The sequence below is a fragment of the Canis lupus genome, chromosome 27 (genome assembly GCF_003254725.2).
Source record: "Canis lupus dingo isolate Sandy chromosome 27, ASM325472v2, whole genome shotgun sequence".
NCBI classification, from domain to species: Eukaryota; Metazoa; Chordata; class Mammalia; order Carnivora; family Canidae; genus Canis; species Canis lupus.
In genome coordinates, this window is record NC_064269.1 from 1,748,748 (window position 1) to 1,772,447 (window position 23,700).

General features: G+C 42.8%; 1 protein-coding gene across 48 annotated transcripts; it reads right to left on the reverse strand.

Moving 5' to 3' along the window:
• Nucleotides 1–51: 51 nt before the first annotated feature.
• Nucleotides 52–23,495, reverse strand: PCBP2 (poly(rC) binding protein 2). 48 transcript variants are annotated; one of them, XM_049102922.1, is made up of 16 exons: nucleotides 22,611–22,760; nucleotides 22,075–22,206; nucleotides 20,715–20,857; nucleotides 20,121–20,159; nucleotides 19,997–20,029; nucleotides 19,538–19,654; nucleotides 16,764–16,895; nucleotides 15,202–15,330; nucleotides 14,060–14,146; nucleotides 12,114–12,206; nucleotides 10,924–10,965; nucleotides 9,611–9,683; nucleotides 9,053–9,091; nucleotides 8,065–8,120; nucleotides 6,812–6,981; nucleotides 3,390–4,167 (listed from the first exon to the last, which is right to left on the reverse strand). In XM_049102922.1, the coding sequence occupies exons 3-16, from the start codon at nucleotides 20,781–20,783 to the stop codon at nucleotides 3,816–3,818; spliced, it is 1,431 nt and encodes a 476-aa protein (XP_048958879.1). In that variant the 5' UTR covers nucleotides 20,784–20,857; nucleotides 22,075–22,206; nucleotides 22,611–22,760; the 3' UTR covers nucleotides 3,390–3,815. The 48 variants fall into 48 exon arrangements, with proteins under 48 accessions (XP_025314523.1, XP_025314522.1, XP_048958897.1 ...); XM_025458738.3 differs by lacking the exons at nucleotides 3,390–4,167; nucleotides 22,075–22,206; nucleotides 22,611–22,760 and adding exons at nucleotides 52–460; nucleotides 23,225–23,493 and having other exon boundaries at nucleotides 8,065–8,117; nucleotides 14,060–14,134; nucleotides 20,121–20,144; XM_025458737.3 differs by lacking the exons at nucleotides 3,390–4,167; nucleotides 22,075–22,206; nucleotides 22,611–22,760 and adding exons at nucleotides 52–460; nucleotides 23,225–23,493 and having other exon boundaries at nucleotides 14,060–14,134; nucleotides 20,121–20,144.
• Nucleotides 23,496–23,700: the final 205 nt, after the last annotated feature.

Below are 23,700 nucleotides of genomic sequence, written 5' to 3' on the forward strand. Positions count from 1 at the left end.
GAACAGCAAGACAACAGGAATAAAACCCACATGAATCACTGTGGCATCCAGTTTCTATTCACAAAGAAAAAGCTCCAGTCCATCTTTTAATTTTTTTGAAAAATTCCTGACATTACAGAACTAAACTGAAATGTATTAATATTCCACTCTTACATTTCCATGACAAACAGAAAAATTCATGAGCCAAAAAAAAAGGGGGGAGAAGCTTATAAAACTAAATATGGATCTCAGCATTAACAGCTGAACAGAGAAAGGAATTAAAACGCTTTAATTAAAAAATCACGAGTGGATGATAAAGTGTGTAGAAACTGAAAATTTACAAACTATTTAAAACCTGGAATCGCTGACTGTTCAGAAACTACACAGATGGATCATGGGTGGTGGTGAACAGCAGAAAGGGATTATGGATGAATCTGCATTGTTCTAGCTGCTCCCCATGCCACCCGTCTCCGAGGAAAGCCTGTAACACAAAAAATAAACTCCAAGTTAGTTTTCTGAATGCCCAGCTGCATCTCACCTCCGAAACGTACAGTCTGGTTGGTGAAATGTAAAGGAAGAGTACACAGTATTCGATGTCAAGGGAGACATTTTAAGAGTTCCTGGATTAATCCTGTAACCCCAGCAATCCAAGCTTTCTGAGGAAAATAACCCAGAACCAAAAGAAACAGATTCTGATTACCAATTGTAGGTGTTCCTCTAATGATGCTCTTTGGAATCTTCGTGGGAGATGTTAAATGCTTTCCAAAAATATGCCATACACTAAAACCTCCTCTTACAGGGTTATACTACACAGAAGCACCTTTTCTTTACTGCTGAGCTTATTTTAGCTCCTCCCAAGCTACTGATAGAAAGCAGTTTCGGAAATCTTTATCTGAAAGTAGCCTCGTGAGGCTAATGTTGAGACAGATCAAAAAAGGCTTCAGTCCTGGGTTTCTCTAGCATTGTAAAAGCTATTCCTATCAGATAATTTATATAGTTTTAACCACTAAGGAATGTTAAAAGAAAAAAGGAATAGCAAGTATAGTCAAGAATTATACCCAACCTATACTCTTCAGAACTTAAAAAGCAGAAGCCAACAGGTTTCAAAAATTCCCTGGTTCACTCCAAAAGCTCCGAAACCTTTGGTCTCTACATCCAAACATACCCAGCCAGCTACAATGCCTTTCTGTCTCAAATATATCATTTGAGGTCCTAGAACCCAATTTTGAGCTCTGAAAGAAAAGTATTTAGGCGTTTATAGCCTGTCTTGCTGATTATCACATACACAAGTTTTTTAGCTCCTGCTTTGAATAGAACTAAGTTTGTAAGACTCAGTTTCAATTCATAAATTTCATGAGGATTTTTGCCTGAATGGTATTCTAGTCAAGAGAAAATGAATGTTCTTTGCCATCTCTAGGCCTTCCACAACAATGCAAAGCCAAAGGGGGGAGGGACGGGAAAGACGGACACGACAAAACACCCAAGAACCAACCAGGAAATAGGTCCTTCAATTACGAACCGTATTTAAGTCTGAAATAATGTTTCTAACCTCATGAGCATAAAGGAGGTTAGTTCTTTTACGGGGGACAGATTCTTGCCAACACTAGAATAGGATGACTTAGAGCAACATAAACAGTAAAGCATTGAACCCAAGAGTTTAGTGGGGAGTGAAGTTTCAGGAAAAGAGCTTCTTAGATCTAGGCCCCAAATAAATTAAGTTCATCCAATAAAGTGATGGTACTCTGGTATCAAAAAAGGGCTATCCAGGGACGCCTGGGTGGCTCAGCAGTTGAGCACCTGCCTTCAGCCCAGGGCATGATCCTGGAGACCTGGGATCAAGTCCCGCGTCAGGCTCCCTGCATGGAGCCTGCTCCTCCCTCTGCCAGTGTCTCTGCCTCTCTCTCTCTCTCTCATGAGTAAATAAATAAAATATTAAAAAAAAATAAAAGGGCTATCCAGAACTTCTACACAGCCTAAGCAGTTACTGAGGCAGGATGTGGAAAAGGGCAAGAAGCAAAAATCCAACCAAAATATCATGCTATGCTAAGGAGTCTATGATAGAAGAACCACATGGGAGAGCTGAAAAATTTTTTTAATTTAACACCAAGCACCTCTGGAGGTGGCGGTGGCAGTTAGCATCTTAAGATTCTGCTTCCATGCCCGCAACCCCTCCACCATTAGGAGTACTCATTAAGAGGCCTTCAAATCAAGGACTAGATAAAATTAAAACCTGGTTGGGGGGGGGGGTGGCAGCGGCAAGGGACTCCTATTTAGAGAGAGCTTATTGAGAGAGAGCTGGACCACATGATAAAGGAGCAACCAGCAACTAGCAAGGGAAAACTCTCTGGACAATGAATAGGTTGCTCCTCTAGTCCTTCCTGTACACTTGGGACATGTAACGCCAGTTCCTAGGCCCAATCTGCGACTGAGGAGCCACAAGGGCATGAGATTATATACAGCAATACTTGAGAGCAATTAGGTTTGGTTTTTTAATACTATAAACCAAATGAGATGTGGGAAATGATCACCAGGAAAAAATCTGTAGCCTTCTGCCATCATACCTATAGCATTTCTAGTCTTTTGTGGAAAGAGAGGTCTTGAGATAAGAAAAACCAGGCTTCAGGGAGATAAAGTATACTTGAGTAAAAGTAAAGCACAAGTGGTTAGTGCTGACTAGTCACTCGTGAACTGTGAATTGAAATTCTCCAAGGCCTTTTTTTTTTTTAATCCAATAAATGAGTTGACTGGTGAGTTACAGTTGATCTTAGAAGTTCCTTCTAAATCTAAGTTTACAATTCTCTCCTCATGACAGGGTTGGTGGGAGGCAGACAGAAGGGTGGGCAGGGAAATGGAAGGAAAGGTAAAGGGACTTAGTTGACTAATCAGGGTAGGTTTAGGATTACTGGAGAATCCTGTCAAATTTTGGGTAATGGTACAGGTTGGTTGTTCAAGACTAACCCCAGTGTCACAGTAAAAGGGTACTTCTCATTCAGAGAAATGCAGACAAAAGCCAGCAAACTTTATTAGACATTTTTCAACTTGCATCCCATTCTAGGTAAAGAAGTAACTTCTTTGTATGTATGCTCTGTAAAAGATCCTCAGAGTAACCACTCGCCAGAGGAAACAATCCTGGGATGGATACCCTTGTGACCTGCTGCCATTGGCAGGGTAAGGGATCTGAGAAGTCAGAGAAACTGGTCTTCACTAAAGCATCTTAATGCCAATTAAAGAAGACTCCTCAAGAGGTAACCTGCTACAGGCCCATCTCCTTTTGTGGGGAATGACAAAGGACTATTGCTGAATTAGGGACACAAACAGGCACGGAGTCAGTTTTATGGACTTCCTAGTTGAGTAGCCACAGGTCACAAGCTCCCACCCCTTTACCCTTCACAGCACACAGTCAACTAAAGTTCTTACTGTGGCAACTTTATTACAGCTAGAAACACAAATCCGGCCAAGAAGGCCTGCTGAGAACTTAACCATTAAATAATTTTAAAAAAAAAGGTTAATGGAGAAGCTTTTATTCATTAACACAGAGCCTAACACATTGTTATATTGCAATGCAGAATAAAGCTACAAAAAAGTAACAATCAAAAAGAAGAGCAAGAACTGGGCTCTAGATAGAGAATTCAACAAGTCAGACTCTGAAACAGGCACTCAGATGAAATGGCCTAACCCTAACCCCAGGTTACCATTGCCCCCACCCCCACCCGTTATACCCCAAAATAGTAAAAAGGAAACGGTCACAAGCTCACAATTGTTTGGTTCTCATCAATGTTAACAAAGAAAAACAAAATGAACCAAGAAATACTTGAGGGGTGCCTCAAGATATTCAATCAGTAGGGGGAGAATCTCTGTTTCTCGCCTTTCAGTTTGTTAGTTACACATGGCACAGCAGAGGTGGTGGTGGTAGTAGCTGAAGCCCCGGTACCCTTAGCAGCAGACACAACATTTAGAGCCAGGAGAGGGATGGGTTTCATGCCAAGCAGACTGGAGACACAAGGGGCGGTCGGAAGAGGGTTGGGGAGGCTGGAGGGTGCGTCGGAGGTCCCCGCTGTGGCGAGCGAGGGGGTGGTGGTGGAGGAGGAAGAAGAAGAAGAAGGGGTGGAGGGTTGAGAGAGGTTGATGCTGAGGTGATCAGGGATCGTGACGGAGGCTGCCTGGGAGGAGGGTTTAGCGTTTTCTAAACTGTAACAGAGGAAAAAAGGAACAAAAAAAAAAGGGTGGGTGGAAGGGAAGACCACAAAAGGGAAAAAGTACAGGACAAAAACCGCTTGTTATCTGTTAAGTGCCTCTGGTTGCAAATTAGGAAGACCTAATACCACATTGTGATTAAGCTGCCCCTCTTTCAGTCTGTGGCCCACCCTCTACAAAATGTATACTTTGCCAAATCCCATTCCACAATGCTATTTAAAACTGCTATGGTGAAGAAAAAGCTGACAGACTAAGAAAAGGAATCACACGGAGCACACTTCAATGTATCGGACACGTGGATCCAATCCAAAAGTCAGAAGGAAATGATTTCAAAGTAGAAAATGAATGAGTATTCTTAGTAATCTCCAAATGAGGAACAAAGGTCTCACACCCACCAATCACTTTTGAAAGTGCAGAATGTTATTCTATAGAATTAGACACTTCCCACCCTAATACTGAAGTGTGCTTCCCATCTTCTGCAGTAAACTAGCCAATATATCAGGATGGTAAAAAGGAAAGAAACCAAATTAGGTCACTAATTTCAAAACTTCAAAGAATGTAGCATTTACAAAGAATAATGCTGAGAACAAAAGTGTAGATAACAAGTAGGAAAGTTTCATTTATGGTAAGATGGGACTGAGAAAAAAAAAGCCCTTTGTTTTTAACTGAACATAGTTCTAATACAGACCTTACAAAACTGAAAGATACTCAAGCCCTCCTGAAAAATTCATTTAAAAGTGTAAAAATACTGCCTCGACTTTTAAAATAAAGTCCAAATAACTGTAATGACCAGCAGCTCCCAAATGCCCACGTGTCTAAGCCAGAACTACAGTATTTGTCAAAGACTCTCTGAACAACCTAATCCTATAAGATGAACTCTTCAAGGGCAGGGATCCTCCCTAAGATTCCATTTTGTTTACCTAAGTCCAGAAACTGTTACAACTCATAAAGCAGGGGCTAAAGAAAGGACTCAGACTGACAGTTAAGAGCAGAGATGCTCAGAACCCATTACTGAAAGCAGAGAAATCTTTCTTGCCTGCAAGTAATAAAACCAATTGGCTTTTGCATTCGAACTGGGCCAATATAGGAAAGTGCAGAATAAGCTTTGTGCATATACAATCTTTGCTTTGGTGTTAAATGAAGCTTTACAAAGTTTTGACCCAAATCCATAGTTTGGACAGTTTCATTAAACAGGATGACCCCTAAATGGCCAGCCATCTTATAAGGATGGTCCTGAAAAGAACAACTGAATCAGGAAAGTCAGGAGGAGATGTTCCGCTTCCTTACAATGTTGACACTGACCTAAGGTCAAACAAGTCACTTTCATTTAAGTGCTACCTAACAATATTTCGGGCAAGCCTACCCAAGAAGAAGAAAACCCCAGCTTCCAAGAACATGAATCTCACCACTCAAGACCAGCCCTCCCCATACCCCCAATTAGAAACAAAAAGTCAAACCTTTGCAAACAGCCTCTGTGCAAAGCTTACTACCATTTCCCACTGAACATGAACAATCTGATGTGCTTGGTAGCACAAGCAGATCTAGACACAGGAAAGTCTTTTCTCCACAAATGCTAGTAATACTTCAAGACATTAAAAGCCTTAAGGCAAAAGTCAACATCACTGGGGAATTGACAAATTCTCAATTAGGAGATCAAAGACAAAGGAATAAATACATGGTCAGTATAAGTAGAATAAAATAGACTTCATACTTATGAATTCCTTCCCTGGCACTAGATTCAGGAACTCGGAACACCATTTATACACAGCAAAGACTCAATAATTATGACAGAGATGACTAGACAAAAATCTACATGAGAAGGATGGCTAAGCCCCTTGGGAAATGCACTGCTAACCCTGGCTTAGCATGTTAGTAAGCAATTCAGAACGTGACTGAGGCACATGTGCTGAGAAAGCAAGAAATACAAATGCCTTGTAGGATGCCCACTGTCCTATGGCTGTCATGTGCAGTAACATCAGCTAGGTTTGGGTGAGGAAGATAAAACCTCAAGATGCCATTAAGGTATGAGATGGTGGCAAAAAAAGAAAGAAAACAGGCTAGGCATTTCTGAAACAGTCCAAAACCTGTGCCTCCCCTTTCCCACAAGCTCTGAACAATGGAACACATTTGTAACTTGAAAATAATGGATGTTTTCAGAATAAATGATAATGGCTGCTTCCAAGAAACTGTCTTGCCATCATATTTACTTCATTATTCTTACTTTAATTAGGGTGCTTTGGAGACTAAACCCCATCAGTGAAAGGAATACTGGTCTATAATATGTACATCAAGAGACCCACATCTGCTTCTAAGTCAGTATGGGTGCTCCAGTCAGAGCACTATCCTACTAGTGAAGACATGCTCCACTCCTTCCATGCCTAAAACCATCAGTCAAATGCAAGCATTCTAATCCCCTCCCACATGCAAATTTATTACAATCTTGTTACGTTTTCTGCTTGCTACACTAAGAAGGGATCAAAGTAGGGCTAGACTTAAACTTTATTGCCATCTCCACCCACCCCCACTCTCATCCCCCCAATATTCCCACATTCAATAATACACTGTAGCTTTCCCCAACACACACATTACTTGTGTTGCCAACAATAAACAAAAAAAAAGGTAGGGAGGAAACCCTTACCTGACATTGATTAGATATTGAGCCAGGCTAATGCTGGCAGCAGATCCAGTGATGGTAACCTGCCTATCAGTAGATCCTTCCACTGGGTTCGCAATTTTGATCTGCGCCCCAGACATCTGACGGATCTCATTGATTTTGGCGCCTTGACGCCCGATTATGCAGCCAATCAACTTAAGGAAGAAAAACAACAAGGCACACCAAATCAAGAGTTGCACGGCTAGGTCCAAAAATTCCATCCCACCCCTTTAGCCTTCTGTATCTTGGGTCCACAATAATGGCAATGGAAACTATTATCTGCATCCTACACACCCTACTCACATACTACTGATTTAAAAACGAGCTCTAGATTCTATCTCCACTATTGCCAAATTGACTACTACAGGTCAGTCAACTCACAGCTGACTGACCCTAAGGAGCATTAGGCTCATTTCCTCAAAGTACTAATCCAAAAACAAAATACAGGCAACATGCTAACAAACCAGTTTCTCCTGGGTAGGCTCCGGTTTTGGGCAACAAAATTGCCTAAAACCATCCTGCTACAATTACTATTTTAATATACAGATAAGAAAAAATATATAGATAGATAGATAAGAATTTTGGCTAATTTGGGCGCCTGGGTGGCTCAGTCAATTAAGCATCTGCCTTGGGCTCAGGTCATGGTCCCAAGGTCCTGGGATCAAGTCCCGAATCAGGCTCCCTGCTCCACAGTGGAAGCCTGCTTCTTCCCTTTCCCTGCCACTACCCCCCTGCTTGTGCTCTGTCAAATAAATAAATAAAATTTAAAAATTCTGGCTAATTTACAATGCTTTTGCCTTCAGAAAAAGTAAAAATTGGTCTATATTCATACTGTCCAATACTGCAAACACTAGTAACAGTTGATTATTGAAAATCTTTAGTGTCACTAGTGAGATTGAGCAATTGAGTTTATTTTTTTACTATTTTCACAATTTAAATGGCCACATGTCGTTAGTGACTACCATGTTGGACAGAACATTCAACAACGACTGATGCTTTAAGGATAAGGCTTCAGATCATCCAAGAAACAAAGGCCAATGAGAATTTTATCTGCTGAGACAAAATGGGTCTGACTCATGATGCCAATGCAATAGTTTCACCAATTTTCTCCAATTTTTATTCATGATTCTACATACTTTTTGGGATCTAAAAAACCCCATTTCCTTCTCTAGGCCTTAAGAATGGCATGACATTTACTCTTTATTTTTATCCCATGCAACCCTAATAACTATACTCACATCGTTTGGAATGGTGAGTTCATGAGAAGTAGTCTGAGCAGATGCATCCAAACCTGCTAAAAGACAGAAGAGAGCAAGGAAGTTCAATGCATAGCAAACAAACCCCCACTGATTTGCACATTAACCTAACAGAAGGAAACAAACTGGAAACCCAGCATTGGCTGTTGGGATTCATCACTAACTTGGAAGCCTCCAAGGAGGAAAGAGGGGGAAAGGGGTACAGAAATAATGCTGGAAAGGTTCCTCTGTAAACTCAGAAGAGCTGATTTCATGCCATTTCCTGCAAAGCCCAGCCTATTAGGGTGTAAGGGGATGGAAGCAAGGGGCAAGGGAATGTGGTAGGACCAAAATCTAACCAAGTCCTTCTGCACTGCTCCCCTTTACTGCTTAGGATTTCCTGCTGCTGTTGTGTTCCAATTTTATCTCACCTGATGCTCACTAGCACCAGTGCCAATATCATGCCTGTTACTGGGTACCATGGACTTTTGGCAGACATGCAGAGTTGCTTTAAATATACCTGTATCAGATTAACACCTCCCCCAATCCTAACCTACACTTGAAGGTCAAAGAATGAAATGGCAGCCAGGTGAGGGAAGTTCATTTCTCCAGATTTATTTCCTGTCTTCTCCTCAATTGCTCAGTAATTTGTTCTGGTTTTTATTTTGTTTTTCAAAGAAAAAGAAAAAAAATCCCATCAGCAAACACCCATACCCATCAATAATATTGACACCTGGACAGGACCAGGCCGGCTGGCTAATTCTCAAAGCTAGTCCTGCTCTCAGCTGTGGCTGCTAAACTCAACATTTTTAGAAGGGGGTTGGCCAGATCCATCAAGGGACCCTCAGGGGCACCAGGCCCACCCCTTTGCTCTCTCAGCTCCTTTCTGCCATGTGCATCTTGCTGGTATGTCATGGGCAGTGAAACAAGACTCCCACCAGTTTATTAATATAACAGTAGAATACTACAGATTTTTTTTTTTAATCATTACCCCAATAGCCTTTCACCTCTGGAGAGCTGGATTCAATGCCTGTTAAGATACAAGTGAAAATGAGTTTGGTGGTCTCATCCTAACCCTATCGGACAAGTTATTCCTTATACAGAAAAAAAAGCCCCAAAATCAAAACAAAACAAAACCAAAAACCACTACACAATTTGGCACAAATGGATTCTCTACCCAGATCTGTGAATAGCTGGTGGAGAGAAATGGGGTGCCAATCAGATCAAAGGGGCAGCAGTGAGGATGGGTTAGAAGAAATACCAGCCTACCCTTTGCCTGACAAGCATCCCCAGACCTCACCCCAAACCTTCCAGGGCCTTATTTTTTTTATTTTTTATTTTTTATTTTTTTAAGAATAACTCACCCCAAATGAAAACCAAGTTAACAAACACATTACCTCCTTCGGTTTAGCGATAGAAGACAGGCAAGTTTAAACCAGCAGGATGCTGGGTAATGAAGTATGTTTTAAAAAGATGTCAAACTGAGACCTTGGGGCTGGCCTCTGTCTTGCACTACACCTTACAGAAATAAACACTGAGGTATCCATACCACTGAATCCGGTGTTGCCATGCGTCATGGGAAAATGAGACTGTTGCATTGCCAACTGGTGCAGCTTGGTCAACTGCAGGGAGGAAACAGGAGAGGTTGGCATTAGAAGAGTAACAGAGCCAGGGCTCAAGCACATTCAAATTTGAAAATGCAGAGCTCCTGATCCCCCAGGTTGACCCTACTACTCAAACTGTGACACAGGGTAATGATGGGGCTTATCCCACAATCCTGGACATGGGCAGAATATGAAGGTGAGGTCAGAAAATACAGAGGGGCTCCCGGAGAATGAATGCATTTTGGGTGTGTGAAAAGAAAAGCAGCAGCACCCGCCCAACAACCATCCCCTTGTGGGCTACTTAATGAAGGTGTTTGCAGCCATTGCAACAGTTGCCCCAGGGACAAGCACAGACAGGCTAGGTAAACAAACTGTGCAGTGGTGCTAGGGAAACACACCATGCAGGGTTCCGTCAGTACTGGGAGGAGGGAAGGAGATGAGGGGGCAGGGAGACTGCAAGGGGTTGAGATTAAGATGCAACCAAACTGGGCTCAGCCCCACCCCCTTCCAAAGGATTTCTACAGCTATTGTTCTTCGCCTATATTAACTACTCTGGCTGTCATCAAACAATCCCTCCTCGAGGCTACTTCCCCCTCCTGGGCCAAACACTAACCAAGAACCAAACCCAACTTCCCAAGTCTAATGCTCAGCACCTGAAAGGATTAGTAACGACAGAACAAAGTGCAGAGAAAAAAGCCCTTACACGAAGTCTGAATACCAACACTTTTAACACAAGTGTTTAGTGGCAAGAAAGGTTTTATTGAGCTGAACCCCCAAAATATTCAGCTTATCCCTCCCTGTGCAAAATAAGCCCCTTTCCCACCCATCCAGATGCTTTTTAAATTGAGGAGTACCCAAAGACAAACCCAACCTCCCACTCCTCCCCCATGGAAAGGACTCCATGAAGAGATGCACAGTCAGTCCACTGTCAATTTAAACTGTGCCCTGGAATAACAAATGACAACATACCATGGAACATTTCTTTTTTAAACAGAATAATGTGGAACACAGGGTAAAGCAGAATCTAATAATCTGCCGACTTCAAATTTCCAATGATTATGTCAAAAGGCAAACAAGGTGCTACTATGACCCTGATTAAAGATTGTTTAGGGGCCAAAATATGGGGTTCACCTTGTGAGGAAAATAATACTGCAAATTTTTAAGACCCAACTCACTTCTGCCTATGTGGAAGAAAGAGTGAAATAATTTTGGATGGGAGAGGGAGCTTTTCAAAACAAGAAGTGAAAACAAAACTTACATCTGGCTGTGGAATGGCATACTGTCCTTGAATGGTATAGGCCTACAAAAGGAGGAAAACAGTTCCTATTAAAAACCAATCACGGACAGCCACCCAGCGGGAGAAGGGGAGACAGATTTCAACTAGCCAGGAAGCCAGAGTTGAACTAGAGATGGGGGAGGCCAGAGATTGAGGCAGTAGATGGTATCTCACAAACACAGTCAGACCTGAGTTGGCCTTCTTTGAAACCTAAATATGATGCTTTATTCCAGGAAGCCTATGAGGGGAGCCATATTCCCTGCAATCAAAGGCAAAATACACAATTGTTTCTTAAAGGAAAGGTGGGAAGTGGGATTAAGCAATGCCTCAATTGACCAAACCCCCTTCTTTCTCCCTATGTACAAGTCAGCGCAGGAGGAAAATGGTCTCTTCCCTCAACCACCCCAACCCTCATATACCAGTCACGGTGACATGAATGATTTGTATCTGCACAAACCTACGTGGCATGTTTTGAAACACTTCCCTGTCCCTGGCTTATTTTTCTCTACATCTGCCTTAAAAAAACCTTAAATGCACTGGATGCTAGCTGAGTACCTAACACTAGGGAGCTGACCACAGGAATGCAAAATCAATCAATCAAACAAATCACTGTGTCCTAAACCCTGCACCTTCTCCCACCTCCCCCTCCATAAAAGGCACTTGCAGCTCCCACTACACCCTCCTCCCCCCACACCATAACCTCCGAAAAGGGAGCTGGGTCTTAAGGGCAATGGGGTGGGGGGACAAGGAGGAGAAATAGGAAGGGACGGGAAGGAGTGGCTGGTTAACAGGATGTGAAGCTTTTCACATCACAGTGGCCAGTACCCCCAAAAGTACACCCAGGTGGGGGTGGGAAGGTGAAAATGGGATAGGAAGAGTGGGAGATGGGGAAGAGGGGTTGAACAACAACAACAAAAAAAAAAAAAAAAAAAAGAAAAAAAAGAAAAAAAGGAAAAAAGGAAAAAAAAGGAAAAAAAAAGAGAGTTGGTGTTACCATCTGGTGGGCTACGCGGCCTGTGTGAAATGATGTGGGGGGGGTCAGTCCAGGTCCCCGTGGACAGGTGGTGTCCACAGCACAAAAATCACCAGCGCCACTGGCCCCCCGCGTGTTGGCAGTCTCGGCTGAGGCGGAAGGATTGAGTGAGCCTTGGAGACTGAACATCCCCTCTCACCTCTAGAGGTGGTCCCTCCAGGTCAGGGTTGAGGCACATGGACGGGGTGGTGTGGGGAAAGCTCGCACTGTCGCTGCCTGTGCTGTACCTGTCCTGTGGATAAATAGAGGATTTCAGTCTCCAGGGCTGTCAATCCGGCACCTTGTCACCAGCATGAAATTCACACAAAAAAAGTCGTTTAATTTTTTCTTTTCCTTTAAAAAGGAGCTCACGACACAATTTGAAACGAGCTGCAATCAGTGAATTAAAAAAAAAAAAAAAAAAGTTACCTTGTGGCAGGTATCACACTGCACAATTGGGCTTTTTTCAGTAAGAATGAAGGGGTGGGGTAACAGAGCTGATGCCAGCTCCTGATCTGTGTGTGGGATTAACTTGAACCCCTAAAGAGCCCACTTTTGTCACAAAGGAACAAAAGATACAGGTCCATCTGTGGACGTTGCATGAACCAGTCCATTTCAAAAGGTCCATGGGAATAATAAGGGCCACTCATGAAAGAAGCTGCAAGCCTTTAGAGGGTGGTCAACTGAATAAGGGTGGGGAAGGAGGGAGGTGGGGAAGCAAAGAGGTAAGAAGGGGAGGGTGGAAAAAGGAGGAAAGGAAAGGAAAGGGAAATGAAGAATTATAGAGAGGATTGCTGTTACACAGCATGGGACTCTATATAATCCCAAGTGGGAGTGGAAGAATCCAGACGACAGGAACCTGGAGTTCCTGGGGAGAAGGATAAACTCCTAAGGCTAAGCCTCCTTCCTATACTGACTCTGGGCCTTTGTTTTTCTGCCTGACTATCCAGACCGACAAAACCCTTTAACCAATCCGGTTTGTACAAAGCAAGGCACTAAACTGTCTTAAGGTAACACTGTAACATGATTAATTTGTGAAAGCTCCCAAAAGCACTTGACAAACTAAGTCCCCAAAATCTTGTTCAGTTTATGCCAACTCAAAATAGAATGTGAATGAGATGGACTTCAAGTTTATGCTTCCCCCAATTCAAAGACAAGATGGAACTGAGTTAAGTATGCTTATAAAAGGCCAGCCCCTCACTGGGAAAAGGCATTTTGAGCAATGCACTTGCCTAGGTAGCCACCGAAATGAAGGTCACTATTTCAACCTAAACCCCAACACTTAAGAAACTGACCTACCTACTCCTTATAAATACTAACCAACAAAGCATAAAACTACCATGGTTCTGATCCATGCTCTTGTCATAAAAATCTAACTTCAGAATAAACCATGTGCCAAGGATCAAGAATTTAGGTGGGTGAAGTAGAAAGAGGCCAAAGGGGTGCCTTGGTGTTCTTACTCTTAACACCAAAGGTCAAGCACCACAGCCCAACATGCTCTCCCCCTTCTATTCTTGCACACTGAACCCTTACCCCGGCTGGTTTCAATTTGCCATGTGGGTTCAAACCAGCATTTTATGAGGTTAAGAGCCTGGGGGAACAATTCACTGGAGTTCGGGAGTGAAGGGGTAGGAGTAGGGGAGGTGAGGTGAAGGGGAAGGGGAAGTTTGTAGGACACTCAAGTTTAGGATCCCCCAATTTTGAGACCACCATCCAGAATCTCCTTCAGAGGTCCAGTTCTTTGCAACTTTTATTCAGACCTCTAAAGAACACCCCACACATAAAAAAGCATGGATGGGGTGGGGGGTAGGGAGAGAAATAGTGACACCAAGGTAATTTAACCCTTTCTTCTAAGGCAACCCACTTTAAATGACCAAGTAAATTCCCCCTTCAGAGTGCCTACAAAACTCCCGTTGCCTGCTAAAAATTAAGGGCTTGGCATTCATAGCTTTCTCCAGTACAAAAAAATAAAACTAAAAGCAGGTCAAACTATGGCCAGAGTACAGGTTTCAGCAAGCATGCAGAGTGGCCTGGTGTGCTCCTGGCAAAGTTGACATTTCAAATATAATCCTGTTCATTCTAGCCCACCAAAAAGAACTTTCTTACCTGACCACCTGCAAAGATGACTGGAGAACTGGACGGCTTGGGCCGGTACGGGATGGTCACGCCCTTCGGGGGGGACTGGGAGAGAGTCAGAGGGGAAAAAAACAAAAAGAGATAAGGTTTCAAAGCTGCTTCAGCTGTGTGGCTTAAGCTCACACAGATCAATTAAATTAAAAACTGCATTAATTTCCATCCCCTCAACCTACCAACGTTGTCTCTGGCTAGATCTAATCTCAAATCATCTGCAGTTATTTGCCTTTAAAGCAGTAAGATGGGTCCGTGAACTACACAGCTCACACTAATTCTCATCAAGGCAGATTACCCTGTAATAATGTATGCATTATTTCCACATTTTCTTTATTTTTTTTTTATTTCCACGTTTTCAAATAAACCTAATGAACATGACAAACTTCTACCCATATAATTGGTAATTTAGGATCTCACATTTTGGCCTATATAAGAAATGAAACCAAAACTAGGAGATACAGTACCCAAATATTATGCCTACGATAATACAGACACTGTCAAGAAATAGTTGAAAGGCTTGATCAACATTTTTCTAAACTCTACTTGAAGATTCTATTTTCCTTTCTCATGGACCATGGGGGAAATTCCGTAACAATTCTAAAAAGGTTTATTTTCCCTTAATTTTGCTATTCTTGTTTTAACTGAATAGCATATACTACCAGGACCTCATAAATCATTCAAAAACACCAGTATGGACAAATTTTTTTCCTATATAAATATCTTAAATATAATCCTGCCTTAAAACATGGAAATTAACTTGAAGAATGCCTCAAAGTTGCACACAGTCAAAATATTGTAATCCAAAAGGCAACTCCAGCTTCTCAGGAACCCAATTACATCTTTTATCTACTCAGTCCAAGTAGTAAATCTTCCCCTACCAACCCTGCTAGAATTGCTGTAAACCCAAAGATCACTGCTGCTTAACAGTTTCTATTTTTGCTCAGACTACAAGAAAAGTCAAAGCTGGGGGGAGGAAAATATGAACTCAGGGAACCTCTTCCCCACCCCCACTGAAAGCTTCTAACAGCTTCACCTAATTCTAGTCTTACTAAATATAGATCAGTCTGTCTCCCTAGAATCACCCTCCCCCCATTCTCAGCATGAGCCTGAGGGCTTACCTCCAACATGACCACGCAGATCTGTTTCACACACTCAATGATGGATTGCGGAATGCCAGCAATAGTGATGGCCCGCTCAGTTGAGTTGGGGAGCATATCCCCTGCCACCTGGACCTGAGCCCCTGTACTCTTTGGGGTAAAAAGAAATTTTAAAAATCAGATAAAAACAGCTCGTACTCTTCTAATTCCAAGTAGCAATTTTAGAGTCTAACATTCAGTAGAGATACTTATCCCATCTCCTATTTTACCCTTTTTATTCTCCCTTCCCACTCTTCCCTTATTCCAGATAAGACTGTTTAATCACAGTTATAAATAAATTAGCCTCTGAAAGTCAAGAATAAACCTGAATAACAGCCTAAATTTAAGCTGCTCTCAAGAAAAAGGCTCTTCTAAAGTTTCCTTTCAGCTAATGATAGCTTCATGGGCCATCAAACAAAATCCCCAAAAGTATCACCTACTTTTCATTCTCTTATTGAACAAATATTTATATTAAGTCCATTCTGTGTGTCAGGCACCATTCCAGATTGCTTGGAATACGTCAAACAAAACCAAAATCCATGCTCTCACAGCATGTACAATAAAGCTCCTGAAAAGTCCTTTAGGAGCCACTCAAATTTCATTCCAACATCCAATTCAGTAACTCTCAGATACTATTAAAAGCTTCCATAGTTCAATGTAAATTCCACAGTTTAAAAGGGAGCACAATTACAGCTACATCTTAATATACCTTCCTGTTTTCCCCTTGCTATGTTTAGGAGTTTGGCCAAGGAAAATATTTGCTGTATTACCTATCAAACTGTAATCTTTTTAGACATAAAAAAAAGTATGTAGTCTCATGGAAAATTACCAAATAAAAAAATGAAAACAAGGGGTGCCTGAGTGGCTCAGTTGGCTAGGCATGTAACTCTTGATCTCGGTCCAGGTCAGGATTTCAGGGTAGTAGGATCGAGCCCCATGTCAACTCCATACTGGGCATGGAGCCTGCTTGGGATTCTCTCTCTCCCTCTCCCTCTGCCCCCACCCCGGCACAGCAGTGCTCTCTAAAATAAAAAAAATAAATCTTAAAAAACAAACAGGTCATGTTTGACAGAAATTCTGGTTAATTTTCTGATGTAAGACATATGAGAACTATTTAAAAAAAAAAAACTACACATTTTTATGTATGTATCAATGGTACAATCCTTTTCTTCCTGGTACAGAATCAAATTCTAATTATCTAGGATTGGTACTTCAATAATAATCTTCATCTCATGGGGATCCCTGGGTGGCGCAGTGGTTTGGCGCCTGCCTTTGGCCCAGGGCGCGATCCTGGAGACCCGGGATCAAATCCCACATCGGGCTCCCAGTGCATGGAGCCTGTTTCTCCCTCTGCCTATGTGTCTCTCTCTCTCTCTCTCTCTCTCTCTCTGTGACTATCATAAATAAATAAAAATTAAAAAAATTTTTTTAAAATAATAATAATCATCATCTCAACTTCAAACTTTCCCTAGCCATACTAAGAGCTATTAATAGAGTAAGTCACATTTAGAATAAACATTTTGAAGACCACAAAAATTACCAACCTCTCGTATTTCCTTGATCTTGCAACCACCTTTCCCAATGAGAGAGCCACACTGACTAGCAGGGACCACCAGCCTCAGGGTAACTGGGGGTCTACTGGCAGCTGTGCTATTGGTCATAGAGCTGCTGATGTCCTTCAAAAAGAAATTCATCAGAACAAAAGAATGTAAGTTTAAGCACATCCTTGGGGTACTCGCTTCGGTAGCACATACACTAAGCAGATCCTTGAGACTCATGACTGCTATAATAATAAAACTGTTTTAAACCTTATGAGGATTATTTATTATGTTGTGATCTACCATCAGCAAAAGTTCAAATATTGCCCCTCCCACCCCCTGAACAACTATTTCTGAAAAGATTAAAACACCTACAAACTTCCTCAGAATTAGCCTTAAATATAGTTTCTTTCATGGAAGGCATGGGGGGGGGGGGAGGGGGAGTCTCATAGGAAGAAAAGTGATTCTTAGTTTTACATATTAGAGCTGACTGCAAAGTAAAACAGTATCAAAGTCAAAATTAAATAAAATATTAGGGATCCCTGGGTGGCGCAGCGGTTTGGCGCCTGCCTTTGGCCCAGGGCGCGATCCTGGAGACCCGGGATCGAATCCCACGTCTGGCTCCTGGTGCATGGAGCCTGCTTCTCCCTCTGCCTGTGTCTCTGGCTCTGTCTCTCCTTCTCTCTCTCAAGAATAAATAAATAAAATCTTAAAAACAAAACAAAACAAAAAAAAAAAAAAAAAAAAAGAACAAAAGAATGTAAGTTTAAGCACATCCTTGGGGTACTCGCTTCGGTAGCACATACACTAAGCAGATCCTTGAGACTCATGACTGCTATAATAATAAAACTGTTTTAAACCTTATGAGGATTATTTATTATGTTGTGATCTACCATCAGCAAAAGTTCAAATATTGCCCCTCCCACCCCCTGAACAACTATTTCTGAAAAGATTAAAACACCTACAAACTTCCTCAGAATTAGCCTTAAATATAGTTTCTTTCATGGAAGGCATGGGGGGGGGAGGGGGAGTCTCATAGGAAGAAAAGTGATTCTTAGTTTTACATATTAGAGCTGACTGCAAAGTAAAACAGTATCAAAGTCAAAATTAAATAAAATATTAGGGATCCCTGGGTGGCGCAGCGGTTTGGCGCCTGCCTTTGGCCCAGGGCGCGATCCTGGAGACCCGGGATCGAATCCCACATCAGGCTCCCGGTGCATGGAGCCTGCTTCTCCCTCTGCCTATGTCTCTGCCTCTCTCTCTCTCTCTCTGTGACTATCATAAATAAATAAAAATTTAAAAAAATAAAATAAAATAAATAAATAAATAAATAAATAAATAAATAAATAAAATATTAAAGAGAAAGATGGAACAATGGAATCCAAAATTCAAAAAACCAATTCTGTCCTCTTCAGTAACTAAGATGATTAAGTAGTGTAGTTCTATGTATCATGGTTTTATTTTTTTTTATTTTATTATTTTTTTTGTATCATGGTTTTAATTTCTTAGTAATATCACCATTATACAGATAATAAAATTGAGGCTGATTACTCATCCCAATCACATCTAAAAAGCTGCAGACTTTAAATTAAGACTCCAAAGCCCACCATCTTTCCCCTAACTATATGCTACATCCAAAAAAGTCATGGTTTTAACCTAGTTAAATTTAGCCTTCTGAAGATTAAGTGGTTTAAACATCACTTCTCAGCCTAATCTCTATATACTAACTAGACCTAGAAAGTGCTTAAACATAAGCCCTTAAAGTCAAGGACATGTTAAAAGTATGAATAGATTTTTCTGAATGTTTAAGCTCCAGGCTCTGGATAGCAGGGCCTTGCAGGTCAAAAGATAACATTTCTGATGTTGGCCATGATAAAATTTCAGGCATCATTAAGTATCTAACCACCAACCAAGCAGCAGCCAACAGTTCTCCTGACTGTGGTGTCAAATGCACGATTAGCAGCATTACTGAAGAGGGGGAGGACTCAAGACAAGACCTAGGGCAATGGTTGTTCAGTGTCTGAAGGTTAAGGTATCTTGGTGAACCAAAAGCATCCCTCTAACAAAAAACCTCTGGCGTGGATATTTTGCTTCTGAAAACCTATAAAACATATTCTCTCTGACACAAAGTTATCAGACTGATTTTCATAAAAATGTAACTGTGCCAAAGGCAGAAAGTTATCTGTATTTATTTATAATATATGTTAGTGTTCACCAAGGAACCTAACAAAAGCACAGTTAAGTTCACTCAACTATAAATCTGGAGACAACGTTTAGTAATGTAGTATTGCCATACTTTCAAAAACTGTTAGGTTAAAAAATAAAAGATGCTGTTTTTTCACACAAATTTTTTATGTTGAATCCCTGGTAATAGTCAAACTATTTGTCTTAATGATTCAAGTGACTTATGCTCAAATTCTGGGGACAGATATTTGTAGATAAGATATTCATGATCCATTCTGTTCTTCAATTTAAAAAGCTCTCAGAGAATCATTAAGCTATTTAGAAGCACTTTAAAAGGAAAACTAAGCAGGGAGGGGTGCCCGGGTGGCTCAGTTGGTTGAGCAGCCAACTCTTGATTTAGGCTCATGTCATGATCTCAGGGTCCTGGGATTGAGCCCTGCATCAGGTTTGCTTTGAGGAGACTCTCCCTCTCCCTCTGCCCCTCCCCCACTACGAGGGCAAGCACTCTCCCCAAAAATAAATGAAATCAAAATATATCTTAAAAAATAAAAATAAATAAACGGACACTAAGTACAGAATAAGGGGGAACAACTAACCTCTTCCAGTTTGTCAATGATCATAGCGAAGGCTTTGAAGATGGCGTTAGTGGGTCCAGCCAAAGTGATAATTCTCTCAGGACAATTCCCTTCTGAGATGTTGATACGTGCACCACTCTGGATAAAAAACAAAGCCAAAAAGCTAAATAAGACAAAAAGATCTGAGAATATATAGAACACGCAGCCCACCCCCAAATAAGGAACTGCCCATATAATCTTGACACAGTATCATTTCAAATACTGCTCATTTTCATCCTCAGACTACAGAAGCTGCCTTAATGCTTGAATGAACTAAGTTACCAAACTACATTTTCCAGCATACTATATACCATTACAAATAACCAAGCCAGAAAAATGCCAGATTTTCCTATTGAGGCCTTCCCCCTTGTAATCACTCATTAAAGAAAATTCCTGCCTTGAAGGACTTAACTGTCCCTAACCTCCCCCCACATAACTCACCTCCTCACGCATCTTCTTAACTGATTCTCCTTTCTGTAAGAGGAAAAGTCAAGAGTGAGCTCCAACTGCTATTTCAACCCAGACTGACTAAACAGTAATTAGAGTTGAAGTGAAACTGTCTTACCTTTCCGATGATACTGCCAACTTCCTGCAATGGAGAAAACTAGCGTCAAATAAGAGGAAACTCGAAGCGTTCATTATCATGAAAAGGAATTTTTAACTGTCCAAAGCAATTGAAAACTAAGATTTACAGAGAAAGGGAGTGAATGGGCTTCATCTTTTCTTTGCAGAAAACATAAATGAAGATATCCAAGAACTTTGAAGGAATAATGATGCAGGAATGATCAAATGCTATTGTGCTTAATGTTATTTTTTAAAGTACCAGATATCACCTTCCCCCCCTTAAAGTTTCCCAAAATTGTCTGGGCAGAGGAAATGTACTTATTACAAGCTATAGCAATCTCCACGGACAAAATCTTATTATCCAGATATGAGACAGTCTTTGGCTCCATCCTCTAGTTAAGCCTTTCCTGCTCAGTGGAGCTTCCTACTAAAGTCTGTCCATTTTCCCACTACACTGTCATCTACACTGATAGAGAAGAGTGCTAAAGCCAGATGCCCCACAGTGCTAATCTGATGAGCTCCAAGATGCATGCCCTCTCTTCCTGGCCTCTCCCTGAGCAGTTACTATGACCCAATTTCCCAAGCTGGTGCATACCTTTCCATGCATAAGTAGCCGGATGGTGAGAGTGACATTTAATCCACCTTCAATCACACCGGTGTCCATGTCGAGCAGTGTTCCGGGGAGCTGGACTTTGAGTGGTCAAGTCTTTGGTCACTGGTGGGGGTGAAAGCCAAAAACTGAAATGCAAATATGACCAAAATCAGAAGGGGAAAAAAATAGGAGAAATTTCATCAGTATCAAATGTTTTCTGATTCTTTTCCTTAAAAGACAGCCTATCAGCTGGCAAGCTTGTATATACCCAGCACAACTGCACTAATGACAACCATTTACAGCTCAGGTTGTGTTACGGTTCGGAAGGAGACTTTTCAGTCAGCTCTCCTTCAATGGTAGGGTTTCCGCTGACTCTCACTCGGGATGAGGAAGATTCCTTCAATTGGCAATGGTTGTAAAGGAACTGCTGAATGTGCATTTGTCCTTCAAGCAGAATAAGCTTTGACAGGATACAGAAACACCTGGACAAACCTCACTCTAACCAACTACTGAGAGGCAGATGACCTTTTGCCTCCCTGTTAGGTAGCAGATCAGGTTGAAAGCTAAGGACATGTTAAGTTTTCTTATTTGTAGCAATTTCTAGGTAAAAATATTGAGATTAACTCATGTTAAAATTTCAAATCTTGACAGATGACAACAAATAATTTTAATAAGATTTAAATCAACAACCTCACTGAAAAACGCATTTTCTGAAAGCCTTCTATGAAGGCTAGGGTTCCATATTCCCCTTTGGGAAAAGACTCAATACATTAAGTACTGCCTGAGTCCTTTCTCCTATTCCCTTCCCCAACCCAACCTGATAATCACTCAGATTTGAAAATTTTCCTTGCTTCTGTGTATTAAGCTTTGTTACCACTCCACCTTTATTCAAATCTATTAAGTCTTAAATTTTTTTCCAAAGAAAACAATGAAAATAAAACTGGTATTGCTGAAAATTTACTGTAGAATCGTTTCAAGTAACAGGGGTATTGAACCTTTCCTACAGAGAAAGCTTCTGTCCTCCGAAACAATGTTCCCAATATTTCAGTTTTGGAGTAACAGATTACATGCAGAAAGAAAAGGTTTTTGGATATACCTTTTTCCCTAGGATACCTCCTTAGGACCTAACAGCATTAGCTTTAAAAAGGTCCTCCAAAGTTGATAAATTTCTCCAGTGACATTTTTAGCAACCATCCCCTCAAAACTCAACACCAATGATCTCTCTCCTAGAGCTAGTTTTCCCCCTTCACAAAACAGCTACCGCTTTAACTTTGCTCTAACACAAAATCCACCCCTAAATTTTTAAGAAGTGTTTAACTCGCTGCCAGATCATTCTGTATATGGCAAGCTGCCCCATGGTTACCTCCAGAGCCCGATTTAAAAGATGGGCTTTGCATCCCCAAGGCACCTCATTCCCTCATCTTCAAAATAGAATTAACTGCTGGCAAAATCCCAGAATTCAACACTTTTCACTCATGGAAAAACAACAGTGCTGCTGCGGGGCGGAGGGGGGGGGGGAATGAAAGGGGGGGAGATAGAGTTACGTCTATAAGAATGACTTTTTTTTTTTAAAGATATGGTAAAATACTGGCAGTTTAACTCCTTATCTCCACTCAAATATAAGGGGAATCACTTTACAAACAGCACAGTAACGCAAGTACGAAAGGACAAGAACACTGAAAATCTACTAGAAGGCCATTTCGTGATTAAGGCACAAAGGAGCATTTCTAACTCCGAACATCCAAGAAATCCTTGTCATTTTCTCCTGGCTGGGCCGATATAAGTGTGCCCAATCCCAGGAATCCAGCTGCTAATCCTGCAGTCCATTACCCCTTCTCCTATAAATAGCTCGGCCTGGGTCTACATCCGCAAGCATTTTGTAATTTCAAAATTCGTTACCCCGAGAGAACGTCCTGAATAACTCGGGAACTGGGAGCCCGTTTACCCTTTCTTTTAACTCCGCAGCCCCCCTCCCCTCGGTCATCCAAGCATTTTCCAATTAAAAAATGCCCCCCCCCATCCCTCCACTAGAAAAGAGAGAACGGGGGGGGGGACGAAAAAAAAATAAACGGTTCGGTCGGGGGGGGGCGCTGCGATCCAGGGGGAGGGGCCGGGCTAGTAGCGCCTCCTCGTGTGGCTGCGCCAGCGCCTGACCCCCGCGGGGAGCCGCGCTCACCCGCCCGGCCAGCAAGCCGGCCATCGCCTCCCCCCACCCCCTTCAACCAACAAATCCACCGCCGCCCCCCCTACCGCGCGCGCGCCCTCCTTGACTCCTGCGCAGCCGCCACCGGGAAAAGGCGGGGGGAGGGGGGGAGGCCTTGCGCGAGGCCTACTAGGCCGCGCCTGAGCCAGGGCCTCGCGTGAATGGCCGGCCAGCCAGAGTGAGGGGGTAGGCGCTCACGCGGTACTACGCGAGGCCGGGGCTCGTGACGGAGACCGGAGCCCGCTGAGAAAGATGGCAAGAGTGGAAACAGAGCTATAGCTGGGGGCGGAGGGAGAATTTTGAAGCTTACCTGCAGGCGCGAGGCGACTGAGGGGAAAAGGGGAGCGGGCGGGAAGGGGAAGGGCGGGAGGCCGGGGGCGGAACAATAGGGGCGGGCGGGAAGGCGAGGGGGGCCCCGCGGGCGGGCGGAGGAGGAAGGGGGGGGTGGAGGAGGAGGAGGAGGAAGGGGGAAAGAGACCCCGGGGCGGGTGGAGGGCGGCGGAGGGCGGGCGGGCGGGCGGAGGGCGGGCGGGCGGGAGAGGGCGCAGGCTGCGGCTGCTCCGGCTGCTGCCTCTGCTGGTCTGGGAGGGGGACGGGGCGGAGCGGCCCGCTTTCAACCCCGCGCACCCTCCGACCCCGGAAGCGCTAACCGCCCCGGGGGCCGGCGAGGCGACTGCGTCGTCCAGACCTTCCCCACACAATGCGCACGGCCTCCGGGCAGCCTAGAGCGGCTCCGTGGACAGCGTCGGCACCAGCGAGACGACGCCTGGTAGCCGGCGGCCGAGC